This window comes from Gobio gobio, assembly GCF_949357685.1.
Source record: "Gobio gobio genome assembly, chromosome: 4".
Lineage (NCBI taxonomy): Eukaryota > Metazoa > Chordata > Actinopteri > Cypriniformes > Gobionidae > Gobio > Gobio gobio.
The window spans coordinates 61,454,364-61,471,063 of record NC_137100.1 but is presented as its reverse complement, the minus strand read 5'-3'; the positions used below and the strand labels follow the sequence as shown (position 1 = coordinate 61,471,063).

Here is a 16,700-nt window from a genome sequence, read left to right as displayed (position 1 = left end):
GGAGCACGGACGAGGACTTTTAAGAGGCTTAAGAGTTTCTTTAGCAGCGGAGAAAATGGCAAAAAGACGAAGAGGGAGAAGAAATGTGTTGCAAACAATGGATGACAGTGACTTAATAAGACGTTATAGATTAGATCGTGCAGGGATCATGTTTGCTGCATTAAATCCAACTTTCAAACCACCAATTAAATAGACATGCCAGCAATCAGTGTAATTGGAAAGAGTGGAACAATGTTTATAATTCTAAGCCAATCAAATACCTTAAAGGAAATTAACAGCATGGTAAGTAATACAAGGATTTATATACACTGAAAAAAATTATTTGTTAAATTTACTAAAAAATTTTATCGTAAGTGGTCGCAATCAATTTATTTGATCTCAATTTAAACAAAAACACATGCAATTCCCATAAAACCAATTCATTTTTTAAAATTAAAATCAAAAAACTAAATTTAAATAATTTAAACGAGCACAAATTAATTATGCTTAATTTAATTTTTCAGTGTACATATATATAATGTGTTTGTGTATGTGTGTGTGTGTGTGTGTGAGCGAGAGAGAACGGTAAAATAGGACAATTTGCGCTTGTAATTTCAAAGTGAAGGCTTAGAATAGACCCTATACTTAAAAGCGCTCCTTTCCCCCCCTTTTTGGACAACCAACCAATCACAGTCTTCAAAAGAATGTGTCATACGTAGCAACGGTGTCATTTATCTTCACTAAGATAAAAGTTTTTGTATTTTCCTTGCTCAGAGTTGCTCTCAGATCGGCCCCGAATAGCTCTTAAGCTAAGACTCCTACGTAAAAGTTTTTAAGCTAAATTAGGAGTTTTCTGAGAGGACTCTTAGAATCGTTATGAATACGGGCCCTGGTGTTTTAATCCGTCTCTTTTATCCACTTTCAAACACTTCTGTCCTGATTTCTTCGATGGGAGGGTCTATGGGGGGTAAATGTATCGGCTTTTTCAGATCTTTCGATCTAATGGACGAAATAAGCTCACGCAATTTACATATGAACACGTCCGGAGACGGCAGATTAACATGCGGAGAGCATGAGCTTTCGTTTCTGCTCTGACAGCCACAAGACCAGCCGAACACTGAGTGTGTGTTCGAAATCAGGAATGGTGAGAGAACATTGTGCTTGGTACATATTTTGTCTTCAAACCAAACTTGGGTCTCCAGCCGACAAAGTTTAAATCCTGTCTGGCTAGAGCGCTTCCCATAATGTTTCCGCATTAGGTCAGTAGGAGCAGAGTAGGCGCTCTTTTGTGGCAGTTTGAACACATTTGACCAAATGAGCGTTTACACTACAAAAGCAATCCGATTAAATACGTTTTCGACTACCTCTGGAAGTGGTCAAAAGAGGACAAGCTCAAAATCTTTTAGACCCCGTTTACACCTGTATTTAGCGTCATCCACTACCAAAACTTATCTTAATACCAGGTGCAAACAGGCCTTACATTCATTAGGGATCTATAAATAGTGCTGATTATTTGTCTTTTATTTTACATTCATCTACCTTTTTGCTACTATTTCCACTATTTGGACCCGAATGCAGAATTATGTTCTGAAATTGAATCAGGCAGACTGACGACAAATATTTGAAACCGGTGTTGTATACAGCAATATGCTCTCTAACAAGCACAGCATGATGACAATATGAGCATATTGAGAACAACTATCACATACAAGGGTATGTGAGTGAGTGTGTGTGTGTGTGTGTGTGTGTGTGTGTGTGTGTGTGTGTGTGTGTGTGTGTGTGTGTGTGTGTGTGTGTGTGTGTGTGTGTGTGTGTGTGTGTGTGTGTGTGTGTGTGTGTGTGTGTGTGTGTGTGTGTGTGTGTGTGTGTGTGTGTGTGTGTGTGTGTGTGTGTGTGTGTGTGTGTGTGTGTGTGTGTGTGTGTGTGTGTGTGTGTGTGTGTGTGTGTGTGTGTGTGTGTGTGTGTGTGTGTGTGTGTGTGACTTAAGAAGCCTGAACCTGAAAGATCGTGAAGGCGCTCATTTTATGATGCTATTGTAGAAAGAGATGTATGTGAAAGGTTTAGAAATGTGTGTGTGTGTGCGTGTTGAGTTGACAATAGGACTGAATACAGTAATCTAAGGGTTTTGTTTGACAGCTGGGATTTGGGTTACCTTCCCTAGATGCAATGAGATAAAATGCATAGGGAAGTGTGCATGCACGCGCGAGTGATAATGTGGGCGCCGCGTTTGTCACAGCTGGAGAGCGTGAGCAGCTGATTGGTTGATTTCACCCCCTGCTGAGCCAATGAGAGGGTGATATTTTTACCCTATTCCCTCCAGACGAGCTCTCAGCAGCCTCCAGGTACACCGCTGCGACACACATTTACACGCGATCTCGCACACAAACACACATGGCTGCGCCTCACTCGCCTGATTGACATACAGTGTTAATGCATCAGATGTATATGCAAAGAGATTAAAATGTGAGGCTACGCTCTCGTTGAGCAGCAGTGGCGATGACTTCTCATCTTTGCATGTGGAGAAATGTGCATCTTTGTTGTAAAACCTAGTGAGCTGCCTAACTAGGCAGCATTTTAAGACATCATTGACTTGGCTGTTCCAAACTTTAGTGATTAATCATTTTGACAGCACTAGTATATACACCGATCAGGCATAACATGACAGGTGAAGTGAATAACACTGATTATCTCCTGTTAGTATAGGCACCTGTTAGTGGGTGGGATATATTAGGCAGCAAGTGAACATTTTGTCCTCAAATTGATGTGTTAGAAGCAGGAAAAATGGGCTAGCTTAAGGATTTGAGCAAGTTTGACAAGGGCCAGATTGTGATGGCTAGACGACTGGGTCAGAGCATCTCCTAAACTGCAGCTCTTGTGGGCTGTTCCCGGTCTGCAGTGGTCAGTCTCTATCAAAAGTGCTCCAATGGAGGAAAAGTGGAGAACCGGCGACAGGGTCATGGGTGGCCGAGGCTCATTGATGCACATGGGGAGCGAAGGCTGGCCCGTGAACAGTAGTGTATATATGGTATAAAGACACAAAAATGTTTCTTCAGATATTAGCAGGCCTTTTTGTGATTAAACACTGTGTCTAAAAAAAACTGTATTTTGCCTGCTTGCAATTTCCTTTTAATGTCTCCACAATGTTCTTTTTCTAAAATGTGTGCTATCGTTTTACAAAATTGCTCAAGCTCTGAGTCAGTGTTGCCCTGAGGAGTTGGCTTTGAAGCTAATTAAAACGTTTGATAATTTCAGAAGCATAGGCAGGATGAATGCGTGTGCAGGGCAGGGATTGCATGAGGACGTCCTGATATTACGTGTCCCAGAGCAGCCCATCAGGTGTAGCCGTATGGATTTCACTAACGTATTTCTGTCTCTGTGCAGGTGGAATGGCTGAAGAACGAAGAGATTATCGATCCTGCAGACGATCGGAATTTCTACATCACCATCGATCATAACCTGATCATCAAACAGGCACGGCTTTCTGACACGGCTAACTACACATGCGTCGCTAAGAACATCGTTGCTAAGAGGCGTAGCACCACGGCTACAGTCATCGTCTATGGTGAGTATCATCCACAAATCCGGTTTAAATGTCATTTTGACAGACAGGATCGTAAACATTTTTTACTGATAATAAGACATTTAATAGCTTCTGTTTTCGTTCACATTTTCAGTTTTATTCACAAACTTAAAGGACAAGCATATAAGGTATGCATTTATTTATATTATGGAGATGTGGTCTAGTGGGTTAAACCTCTGAACTGATATGCAGAAGGTTGCTGGTTCGATCCCAGCGGTCACCACCAGTGTCTCCTTGAGCAAGGCACTTTACTCCACGTTGCTCCAGGGGGATTGTCCCTGTAATAAGTGCACTGTAAGTCGTTTTGGATAAAAGCGTCTGCCAAATGCATAAATGTAAATGTAAATATTATGAAAAGAAAGTTGACCAAAAACTGTGTGTCACTTTTCAACAGTTGTCGTGGATCATCCCTTCCTCTTTACTACTTTAGGCTACAGAACGAAATAAACATGAATGAACATCAGAAAATATGTTTAAAGACACAGTACAACTTAACGAAATCCATGTCATGTCTGATCAGTGTTGCAAACAATGTCCAGGGGCGTTTCTGGGGGTGGAGGGGGTAGTGTTGGGGGGGCGTGTCAACATGCCTGTCCCCCCTAAAGTTGGAATTGTAATGCACCAAACAATTTTCTGAAACTGGTTGCAATGTGCAGTTTTTGGCTGTGGCGGTATGTGATGAAAAGAGTAAAAGAGTGTGTCATCATAACCAATAACCAGTGCAGAGAAGCAAAACCGCATGAGGAGACTGCGCACTGTGGCACGCAAGTGGCGATGTCCGTTTATGAATGATTCGTCACTCTGTCTGCGTTCGCTCAAATAGTTGTAAAACGTGGGCTATAATGGTTGCTACGCACTTGATTATAGATAAAATAAGCGCATTGTGTTGTGTGTAACTTCAACCATACGCAGCAGTGAAACTGTACATTGATTTTACTGACATGACGACTTTGAACTTTGGTTCATTTAAACATACTGCTAGTTAAAATATATAATTTTTCAATGGCTAATTTCTCCGAACACGTCCACATATGCAATCTTTGATCATATTCCACATTAGGAAGTCATTATAATGCAGACAAAGATAAATTATGACCAACGCAATGAAAGAACCGTTCATGAGCGATTACCACAGAGATACCCGAGAAAAGATACTGGTAAATGTTTAATTAATTTCAGTCATGTTCACGTATAGCGAGAAATAATATTTCTCATCCAGTGTTGCTTATACAGTATTAGATGTTTTTTTTTAAACAATAAATGAAACAATCAGGACTATATAGCCTATGCAAAGCGCTAACAGAGAACAGATGTAGGCTACAAAATAACATGTAAAATAAATGGTTTAGTTTTGCATTTATAAATTGAGCATGCATGATCATATTACAGATACTGTACATTAATTTGCCTAAATTGATTTGTGCTAGGCCCATCTGTAAGATTGTGCAGCAGATTTTTTTTATTACATTTTTGTTATCAATTTGTTTTGTGTAATAAAGTGTCAAGTTTACAGATGCAGAAAAGTGGCTAGATATTAAAAGTGTGTTATGTCATCACTGCTCATTATCACAATACAATACAAGATAAATAAATGAACTTGAAATAATTTTACTTCACGTGTAGAGATTGCAGAGTGATATGGCCAAATAAAAATGACTTTCAATAATCCGGAAAATAGGTTAAAGGGTCAGTTCACCCAAAAAGAAAATACAAACACCTAAGAATGTTACTCACCCACATGTTGTTCCAAAAACATGTATTAGTTCAGTACTTCTTCTATATTCAACATAAAGTCACATTTGGAACGACATGGTCGAACGAAATGGTGATAGAATTTTCATTTTAAGGCGAACTACCTATATAACTACCTTTTTAAATAGGTAGTTTAACTATAAATGTTAACATGTGGCCCCTGTGGTCTAGAACCGTCACTGACAATGTCATATAACATTATACCTCAGAAAAACCATTCGTTGACCATTAACTCGATTGTCAGCCAAATATATGCACCATATTACATAATATTTACTGTTCTTTAATATTTATTGAATCCATCAAGATTTTATGACAGCTTGAAGAAGGCACGGAGATGATGAATAAAGTTCAAACACAAATTTGATCCACAGGCAAACAGAAAAACGTAAAAGGGACCGGACCCACACTGAGTGAGAGCGAGGAACTAATATACACATGGTGATCATCTAGATAACGAACAGCTGTGATGATTAGTGTCCATGGGAACTGATGAGGGGTGGGAAAACCCGAAGGAACACAAACTAAATCAAACTAACAGTCCATGAAAATGAAACAAACAAACACAATTGACTTTATCGTGACAGCAGCCTCCATTTAAAACGAAACTAAATGGATTGGAAACTTAATTATGTAAGTATAAGTATTATAACGTTATTATTATAAAATGGACTTAAACTGTGTGCTCGCCTGTGTGTCATCAGACGCATCGACTTGGACAGACTTCTCGTGTCAGTTTTCATTTTATTCTGAAATAAAGAATGCTCTGCTGCCACACTGGAGCGACAGGGGTGATGTGACGAATGTTCGGTTGACGTGACCTCTGGTGCCGAGTGCTGTCGTGTCGACGAGCTCTTCACAGGGGATTGTCTAGTTGACACGGTCTCTGCTGACATTCAGGGCTGCGTTGTGGCCGTGTCTGTGCAGGTCCTCCATCTGATCTGGATACTGACCAGTTATGGCTGACTATGGCAGGGCTGGACTGGGGCTAAAATCGGCCCTGGACAAATCCAGCCCATGCGGCACATAATATTATGCCCCTTTCTACAAGATGTAAAAAAAAGTCTCTGATGTCCCCAGAGTGTGTATGTGAAGTTTCAGCTCAAAATACCTCACAGATCATTTTTTATAGCATGTTAAAATTGTCACTTTTTGTGTCGGTCTCTTTGAATGCAAATGAGCTGCGTCTCCCGGCCCCCTTTCTAGAAGAGGGCGGAGCTTCAAGAGCTTGTGTTCGCAACTCCGATTACCTCACGCAGACACGCACTGAAAATGTCAGAAACTACCTTTTATGTTCAAACCGGACAAAGAAGAAGTGACAACATGTAGAATGCAACAGGACATTTCTGAATGGTTAGTTGATGCATTTATGTAGCTGATGTGGCGTTAACTGTCTTCAAGTCATTGATTAGTTTAGCATATTCTGTCACGATAATCTATAAATCGCTCATGTGGGAACTGTTGTAAGATGCCTTCAGAGCCAGAGAATATATGTTGCATGAAGATAGCACAGGTATAGTTTGTTAACGTATGTTGTCATCTTGCTTTTATGACATGCTATTGCATTTGTGTTACGTACTGTATTGCAATAAAAGTGAAAAGACGGATGCGACAGCTTGAGCAGATTCCCAAATGTACTACAACAACTCTTCCTCTTCTCTAAAGCAGCCCAACATGTCCTCACCCCCTTTGTTGCATGTTCTGGGGGCGGGGTTTGTGTACATTTTAGTATAATAAGCTCTGTGTAGTCCCTACCAGCCGTTTGTTGTAGTCCTTAAAAAGCGATTTCTGTAAAAGAAAATATCTCCCTTTGCTTTGAACTTTGAGTGCCGTAACTTTGCAGATGTTCTTCATGCTAAAACAGCAACATTACACACTAACTAAAGTTAAAGGGTGAAATCATAATCAACCAACCCTTTAAATTAAAAATGTATGAATAAATAAAGCTGGGAACAGGGACTTTTGTCACATAGAAATGCACTTGACAGTAAAGCATTGATTTTGAGCTAGGATGCCATAAAGTAAATGTCACCATTTACTCACCCTCATGTCGTTCCGAACCGGTATGACTTACTCTCTTCTGTGAAACACAAAAGAAGATATTTTCAAGTATATTGGCAACCAACCCATTTTTTACTTCTATTGTATGGAGAGAAAAAAAAACGATTCAAATGATTTTCTTTTATGTTTCACATAAAGAAAGAGTGAGTAAATTATGACATTTTGGGTTGAACTAGAGTTAACACCTAATTTATGTAAGACACTGATATCTGTCTTTCATTAGGCTCTCGTTGAAATAACAATTTACTTTAATTCAAATTCATTAGAACAATTTAAAAGTTCATAAAACATATTTAAAGAGAATAAAGCTGTGTCCTTAATTCAGGGGATCCAGTCTTTAAAGGGATGGTTCACCCTCATGTCGTTCTAAACCCGTAAGACCTTCGTTCATCTTTGGAACACAAATGAAGATATTTTTTATGAAATCCGAGAGCTTTCTGACCCCACATAGACAGCAACACAACGACCACTTTCAAGGCCCAGAAAGATATAGAGACATCGTTAAAATAGTCTTTTTGTGCACAAAAAAACCAAAATGCCTAATAATAAATAAAAAAAATCCTGTGCAGAAAATCAGGATTTCCGAAGGATCATGCGACACTGAAGACTGGAGTAATGATACTGAAAATTCAGCTTTGATCACTGGAATAAATTACTTAATAAATAATTCAATAATAAATGATGTATCTGTTGTTGATTGGCAGTGGAGAGGAGATGTGGGCGTTGCACTCTAAAGTAAATGCATATGAACGTGAGTTTGCAGCGGTTTAAGCGGATTAAGTTCTGTGTACATCACCAGAGAGAAGTTTGCTGTTTTCACCGGAAGATCCCGACATTACGAGGTCAAAAGGAAAATTAAACATTACACATTATGCACAGATCACAATAAGATCTATAATTTGCACTTAGAAAATGGATGGAATTTTCATTCACATGCTAACTTTTTTTTATGTTTTGTAACCAGTGACAAGCAATTGGGGATTTTTCTTTTCTTTTTTTCTTTTACAGGCTTGACCACGGTCAATTGGGAGAAGAGCTTTCATTAAATTAATTAAAAAGTTTCCCGCTTGTAATTATAAGTTTGACGAAGACATGAATAAACCTTTTTTTCCTAGCTGGAAATTCATAATTAGTGTAATTTTGACATGGTGTAAACGCATCATTACAGTGCTTGAGAAACTTTTTTTCGCTTTTCACCCCCTTTCAGCAATTAATTTAACAACAAACTACTTGTACAAACTCCAAACTTCAAATGTCGTTTTGTAGCTCATTTTCTTAGGTCTGCTATGCATTTGTTCCCCATTATTTTGATCTGTATACTAAAGCTTTATATAGAAACGTAGCATTAAATTTGAAAATCAAGTTGACTTGCATTGTTAACCCTCTCTACAGCTTGACAAGAAGTGAATAATCTCATTCAATTTCCTCAGATTTTATATGAGTTTTACTATTAAGTATGTTATTTTAGCACATGTAAAATTATAGCTTGACCTCCTGAGTTGGACAAAGACTTTCTGACAGTTTTCTGATCTCCTTTCACTTCCCATCTAGCTGGTGTTTTGAAAGAGTCTTTTAAAGAGTAATTTGTGGAAAGTGCTTTCACCTCTTTTCCCTTCTGCGTTTCCTTCAGTACTCTCCATTGTACTTAATATTCCTCATAATACCAGCTCCAGCTGTGATAAATTGCCATATGGTGTGTGTAAATGTGTTTTAGGCCTGTGTTCAAGTTTGCAAAAAGCCCTTCAGATTTTCACAGAACCGGCGCTCCCGCCATTCACATCAAAGTGCCACACATCCACAGCCTCCTCAGTTTCATTTTTATTCAAATATTTTAATTCTTCTGCAGAATACTGCAGATTTTCTCCCAAAATCTTTACAGAAAAGTTGTTTTTCCCCTCATACATCTCCTGACAGTTTTCCCTGTGTTAACCAGGTTTATTATAGTTAATTAATGCAAAACCATAAAAAAAAAAAACATTTTTGTCACTTGAAATAAAACTGTTTTATTTTTGTACTTTATTTCAGCTAGTTTCCAAGGAAACATTTCTCATTTTCATTTAGTTTAATTTAGTTTAATGCCAGCAACCACCTGTTACAATTCTAGTGTATATCAAAACTGACAAAGGCGAACTTGGAACTTTTAATGAACAAACTCACAGGGAAAACTCAGAAACACCAGTTCACATGAACGTCGACGGACAAACACTAAAGAAACACTGAGAACTAAATACACTGAGGCAAACAAGGTCATTGACAAGACACAGGTGCTACATTACTAATTAACTGGACACAGGTGATGGAATGAACTCATAATGACAATGGCGGGAAAACTGAACAAAGGAACAAACTCAAAGACAGACAAAACAGACTAGACATGTAACACCACCAGCATTTTGGATAATTTTCACAAAAATGTAATGGTGCCCAGAATATTTGTTGTATGAATATCTGAGGCTCTGCTTTTGTTATCAACACTTGAATGTTGGCAAATTTAAAGGGTTAGTTCACCCAAAAATGAAAATTCTGTCATGAATTACTTACCCTCATGTCGTTCGACACCCGTAAGACCTCCGTTCATCTTCAGAACACAAATGAAGATATTTTAGTTGAAATCTGATGGCTCTGAAAGTCCTCCATTGGCACAATGCACGGTTCACTCTCAAGACCCTTAAAAGGTACTAAAGACGTCGTTACAAAGTCCATCTCACTACAGTGGTTCTACAATAACTTTATAAAGCGACGAGAATAGTTTTTCATGTAGTTTTTCTGCATCATGAAGCTTCGAAGCGTTATGAATCAGCGAGTCGATTCATGATTCGGATCGCGTGCCAAACTGCTGAAATTTGGCGATCCAAACTGCTGATTCGACTCAGTGATTCATAACGCTTCGAAGCTTCATGAGGCCGTGTTTTGAAATCGTCATCACTATAGAAGTCGTTATTTAGGGTTTTTTTGCGCACAAAAACTATTCTCGCCGATTCATAAAGTTATTGTAGAACCACTGTAGTGAGATGGACTTTGTAACGACGTCTTTAGTACCTTTTTAAGGGTCTTGAGAGTGAACCGTGCCATTGTGCCAATGGAGGCCTTTCAGAGCCATCAGATTTCAACTAAAATATCTTCATTTGTGTTCTGAAGATGAACGGAGGTCTGACGGGTGTCGAACGACATGAGGGTGAGTAATTCATGACAGAATTTTCATTTTTGGGTGAACTAACCCTTTAATAAAAAAGCAACATTTTGAACAACAAATTTTTTTTTTATTTGTTCTTTTTGTTTTTCATAGACTACAACGTGTCGTGCTTAAGAAATGCTTTTTTTTGTTGCATGTTTCTGCTCCTTTTTATCCTGTGTTTTGATCTGGAGATTCTCTATTCTTTCAGAAGATGTGTAATAGTGCCCCCTACCCAGTAGCGTACCATGGGGTTTCAGTCAGGGCCTTCACTAACGATCAACACACCCCACGCCGCGGCCATAACAACACACACACACACACACACACACACACACACACACACACACACACACACACACACACACACACACACACACACACACACCGATACATACAAAATACAATCATGCACTGTGTGCACTACTGTTACAAACCCGCTTTCAAAGTGCTCGTTGGGAAGGTCGCAAGCAGCATAAAAGGACACGCGAGACAAAAAGGCAATTGAACTATTTATTGATATCACTGCACTCACGTGTCACCGTTTAGGCAACTGCTGAAATGAATAAAAATCAACTGACACAAATACTCTTAAACAAACAAAAACACGGACCAACAAGAATATCAAAAGAAACACGGAAAAACAGCTTGTCAGCTAACGTTACCGGCTTGACATCAGGATTCACACGAAGCTCGCGCAGCCCGCCGTCCGCAGCGTCCATAGCCCATTTCACATAGATCACTCACAACTCGCAAAAAGTTCAAACGACTAATGTCATCAGCGGGGGGTGGGGCCTTTTATCACTACACATCAAAATCTGATTGGCTGATGACACAGTCAAAGTTATGATCCAATGGAAAATGGCAGCTTCAGCGGAAGGCTAGCTATTCTACTAGTGCTGGTCCACGGAGCTGTGATGCTTTTATGATGACATATGTAAAATACAGCTCAGCCTCAAAAAATAACCACATTCTTTAACCCCTATGAGTCTGAGCTGTTTTAGGGCCCTTTAGAAGTTTTGACATGCTCTGACATTTGTGCATTTTTCAGTTGCTTATAAACATATTAATGGCAAAAGTGTAATTACACTGTATTCAGCACAAACTGGGAAAACATAATTGTAACGTACTGAAGTTGACCGTAATTGCATTTAGACATGTTTGTTCAGACACTGATTCATTTAATTTAATTATAAAAAATATATATTTTTGATTTTGACAGGCCACCACTGCCCCTACCGTATAACAATGAAAACACGGAAAGCCAGAATTATTAAAATAATTATTAAAAAACACAACACAATTACTGAAACTTTAAAATGAAACAAAAGGGAAAATATAAAAATAAAAACCAATTGAAACTATTTACAAAATAAAAATAGTATTTCAATGACGTTGACATATTTCCTATTGAAACAGGAAGTTGGAGAGGGTTCTCAAAATGGAGTCTGCGACCAATAGCCAATTGGCTATAACGTATTTTTCAGTGTCATAAGAAATCGTCTGCGTCCGAAAACCTAGGCAGCTGGCTCGTTGCCTAGCTGCCTTATCAGACAATGACCTGGAAGGCAGCGTTTGTGCATGAAGGCACCTCACGAAACTGATTTCGGACCTCCGAAAATCCTTTCGGCTTCTAAGGCAGCGTAACAGTTTCACATAACATGATCTACAGTAAAATAGAGAGAGCTTTGGTGAGAACTAAACACATTTAATTACTACATTAGTCATTTCTCCCTAGAAATGACATCAGAAGTGGAAAGTGTTGGTCAAAAACGTACATTTACACACAAACACAACTTTCGGACCCCATCTTTTTTTCTAGCTCAACTGTCACAGAATAGAACGCACAGGATTGTGGGATATCAAAGGCAGCGAAGGATACAAATATGCTGCCGTCAACAATCGATTAGATGAAGGTATCTCAGGGAGCAGGAAGTGAACCTAACATTAGATTCGGGCATCCCTTGATGCCTTCCTACCTTGAAATGTGTCCTCCGAAGGCAACATTTTTCAAGGTTCGGACGCAGCCATCGAGCCCCCCCTTCCCAACCCCCCCAGGAATCGGGTCTCCTTTAGGATCAGGCGGTAATGCCTGATCAAAAGTTGTTATTGCCATTTCTAGACTATAACCTATTTAACTATTGTATGATGTATATTTCATTAAGTGCACAAACAACATGCGTAAAATATCAAATGAATGCCTATGTATTGCATAATAAAACAAACTGGAAACAAAACCATGCCTAACAATGCATTTTCTATAAGGATTGTTGCAACATACTATGTTCTGTAAAAGTAATTTAATATTAATTTTACATAATAATGGCAATGTGGTATAGTGTATATAATAATACTATAATACATTTTAATAAATTAATTGTCATGCTAACATCATTAATTGAGAACTATTGGAAGCAAAAAACATACCTAATATAAGCTAAGCTAGTAGGCCAATCAGGTAGATGTATGCTATGCTAGTACATAAGCTAACAAAAAAAACAGTAAGAACGTGAAATGCTTGATTTCACAACCTATAGCTTCAGTTATATACTTGTATATGAACCTTGTCAAGACATTAATGGTAATTATAACGCATTTTAAAGCTACACTATGTAACTTTTCCGTCCACTAGAGTTCGCCTGTTCAAAACAAAGGCGTAGTTTGATGACGCCACATTTGAGCGCAGAATCTCGGGACATGTGGTCTTCACCTCACAGCCGGTGGAAAAGAGTCAGGATAGGACTCGGGCAGAAATCATGTTCATGGAGGCGATTTTTAACATTACTGTAGTGAAGCAGAGCAGGACCGAGTGTTGTGGAGCTGAGCAAGGCCGCAGGAGCGATTGAAGAGCGGGACTGTTATTATGGCATAGTCGCCGGCGGGACTTTTATTATGACACGGTTGCCGGCGCCACTTCCTCTTTTCCAGTCATGAGTGAGGTAACGCAACTCTGTTTATCGAATTAGATATATCTGAGTGTGTTGAAAAGGAAGTTATGACGTTCGCTCGGCGGCTGCTATGACACTTGTTCACACTGCAGTGAGAGTAAAGTGTTTCACTGAATAAAACCGGAGACCGAGGGTGACGCAGATATGACGCAATCGACAGGCGACTTCCTCACACGCATAGCTCACACGTCCCGGTTCCTTGGTTAAAATAGCAATTTCTCACGATTTACAAATAGTTGAAAACATTTGGGATTTCTAAGTACTCAACTGAACAAAATATATAACACTGGCCTAGTGGTTTCTGGATATTTTACTGCAAAAATCCTACACACAAAAAGATATAAATCATAACATGATTTTGCCAGAATTGTAATCAGGCGCTAAAAATACCACCCATTAAAAATCAGTTGAACCAATGGGATCACTCAGGGTCCTAAAGGAGACTTGATTCCTGGGGGGGACTCGATTTCTCACCACACTGGACTATAAGTTGGGATATAATATAATAAAATGCGACTGATACACCTCTGCAATTTATCTGTCTTTTTTTCTCTCTCAACAACTTGCGTCTCACCCGGAGCGACATACTGAGGTGCAATTTATTTTCCGAAAAATAAGGTAAATCATAAAATTGGGCTGTATTATTAAAAAGTGCTTATTTACAGATGGGACCGTTTGCGCCAATAAAACCAAGCATATTGCGTTCATTACTCCCACTCACATTAACTCGTGGTATATATATAATTATGACGGGGTCCTTGGAAAAAAATTCTGCCCTATATACCCCCTCATACACAGCAAACACACAGTCACACACACATGCAAACAACTTAATGTCAAAAGCGCTCGCCGCCACCCGCTGATTATCACCCTGACAGGATCTCTGCAAGTGTGCGCTTGTGTTTTTAGCGTCTGTCACGCGTGTCACTGCACTTGCACACGTATCAATTACTCCTGCATCTGTAAAACACTCCGTCAGAGCAGAGAGTCGAGCACGTCTCTCGCACTGCTGAGCGTTTAATGGCTTGTCATCATTTTGAAAGATAGAAAATGGTCTGTTTTTGCATCTGAAAACCACTCTCGTTCTTTGACCTAGATTGCTAAAGCATGAAATCTGTTGTACTCCAAACTTTTGCAGTTGTGAACTTCAGGGAAGCAGTCAGTAGTTGTAATATTTTGTTTCGTCCTCCAGACAGATGATTTTGTTTTGCAGATGCTTTGGTGAATATGTGAGAGTGTTGCTTTGAAAGTTTCTGATGTGCCGGACCAGTTTTGCTCCTGCAAAAATGGCCTGATGTTTTCTAAATGAATCTCGTTCCGTGTTCTAGCCTAAGAATAAATGATCACAGATGAGATCTCTTAAATCTCAATAGTTTTTCCATAGATAGCAATGAAATTAAATAGAGAACAACCGGACGTATCTGGAAATATCATTTTTAAATGATTATTTCTAGGCCTCCAGATTTGCTGCTTCCTCTGCTAGTTGTTTCTGGGGGAGGGGCATTCTTGTTCTAGAGAGCATTTGATTGGACAAACTTGTGCAGTGCAAGATGAGTCATCGATTTTTTTGGGGGTCTTTTTTCCTAGTAGAGAAAGAAAGCAGTACAACTGTTTTCAACTTTGTTATAATATAAAAATAATAAAAGTTTTCTGAGCAGCAAATCAGGATTTCTGAAGGATTATGTGACACTGACAGTTATCATTTATTCCAATGCAAGACTCAACGAGCAACACTGTTGCATCTAATTCTCAATAGCTCCTCAAATGTTCCATCATGTTCCACAAAATTACAATTACGATAACTCAAACTGAATTATTTGTTCTGTGACTAGAGGTTTTAACATTCATTGCTGGGGGAAATCATTTCCTGTTAATGTAATCTGTACAAGTAGTTCAAACTAAATCATTTATAGAATATGCAATGCAATCATATCTGACATATACTGTAAAGCTTCAGTGTTAAACACTTCACTTAAAATATGTATATGAATTTCTTTGAATTTTTATTGAATTTAAATTCTGCTTCCTTTAATTCAAATTCGAATTGTAATTCTAGAATCTAGATCCTGTTTTTGACATTAATTCAAGTTCAATTCAATTCTGAATTGTGCACAAGCCTGATTTCAAGCCCTGCTGCTGGTGTATATCTCTTCACACTTCTCAAGTTAAAACAAATTTCTCAACAACGTTTGCTTTTCTAGTAGGGTTGGGCGATATCTCCTAAATTGGCAGTTGACGATGTTTACAGTAAAACATCGGAATGGACGATGATATCGTCGTTTTTTTTAATTATACAAATATATAATTTACTATATCTGTATTTTACGATCTCTTTACATAAATACTATTTTCTACATAAAAACTATATAATATTTTGTTATTTTACTAACCCACTTAAGAAGAGTTGTGCACTTTTTATTTTAATATAGCTCTTTACAGAAAGACCATTTTCTACTTCAAAACTATAATTTTGTTACTAACCCAGTGTTTTGTATGTTAATGCTGTTTTACGTGAATAATACAGAGTGAAGCACAAAGCTTTGTTTACAAAGGAAATGCATTCGCAGCCATGAATAGATTCATGCCGAATGAGAGAGGCTGAGCCCAATTTAAGATTTGTCAGCTTTTTTTATTCTGTTTTGCGATTTCCGTGAATTTTAACAATAGGCCTAACGTTAGTCCATTTTATCCCACATCCCATATCTCGTTTCTCAAATCTTTACTCGCGTCGCACCCATTTTCGCAGGGAATTATAAACGTTTCTTCCTTTCGTTTGTTTATAATTAAGTCTATTATACCCATTCACGTCCTTTACTGTGGGAAAGTAGAAAAACACTGTAGGACGAATAGGCTACCTTTTTACTTAATTTTATTTAACACAGTTTGTGCTTGTTATTAGACTTGGTAAGGCGCGTCAAGTTTATTTGAATAGCGCATTTCACACACACAGGCCATTTTACTTTCGTTTTCTCTGGCAGTGAATAATCAAACATAGCTTAAATGTCTTGACCTTGTGGAAGATAAAATTCGCTCTTCAGAACTTTTACAACAAGTGTTGCTTTGCAAGATCAGGAGAAAACGAAGACGAAGATATTTGAGAAGCATCATTGAGGGGAAATGAAACATTTTTTTAAAACTAATATTTAATTTTCTTATATTCTTTAGATTAACATTATTTACTGATAATCGTTTAAATGTTTTACAGGCT

At 38.4% G+C, this 16,700-nt stretch overlaps 1 protein-coding gene across 2 annotated transcripts in view; it reads left to right on the top strand.

Annotated features, from left to right (window-relative positions):
* Positions 1-16,700, top strand: part of unc5ca (unc-5 netrin receptor Ca) — a 244,119-nt gene that overhangs the window by 153,760 nt on the left and 73,659 nt on the right. For both annotated transcript variants that reach the window (XM_079815892.1, XM_079815891.1), the window contains exon 5: positions 3,361-3,541. In XM_079815892.1, the coding sequence (XP_079672018.1) occupies positions 3,361-3,541 (181 nt within the window). The remainder of the gene's footprint in view (positions 1-3,360; positions 3,542-16,700) is intronic.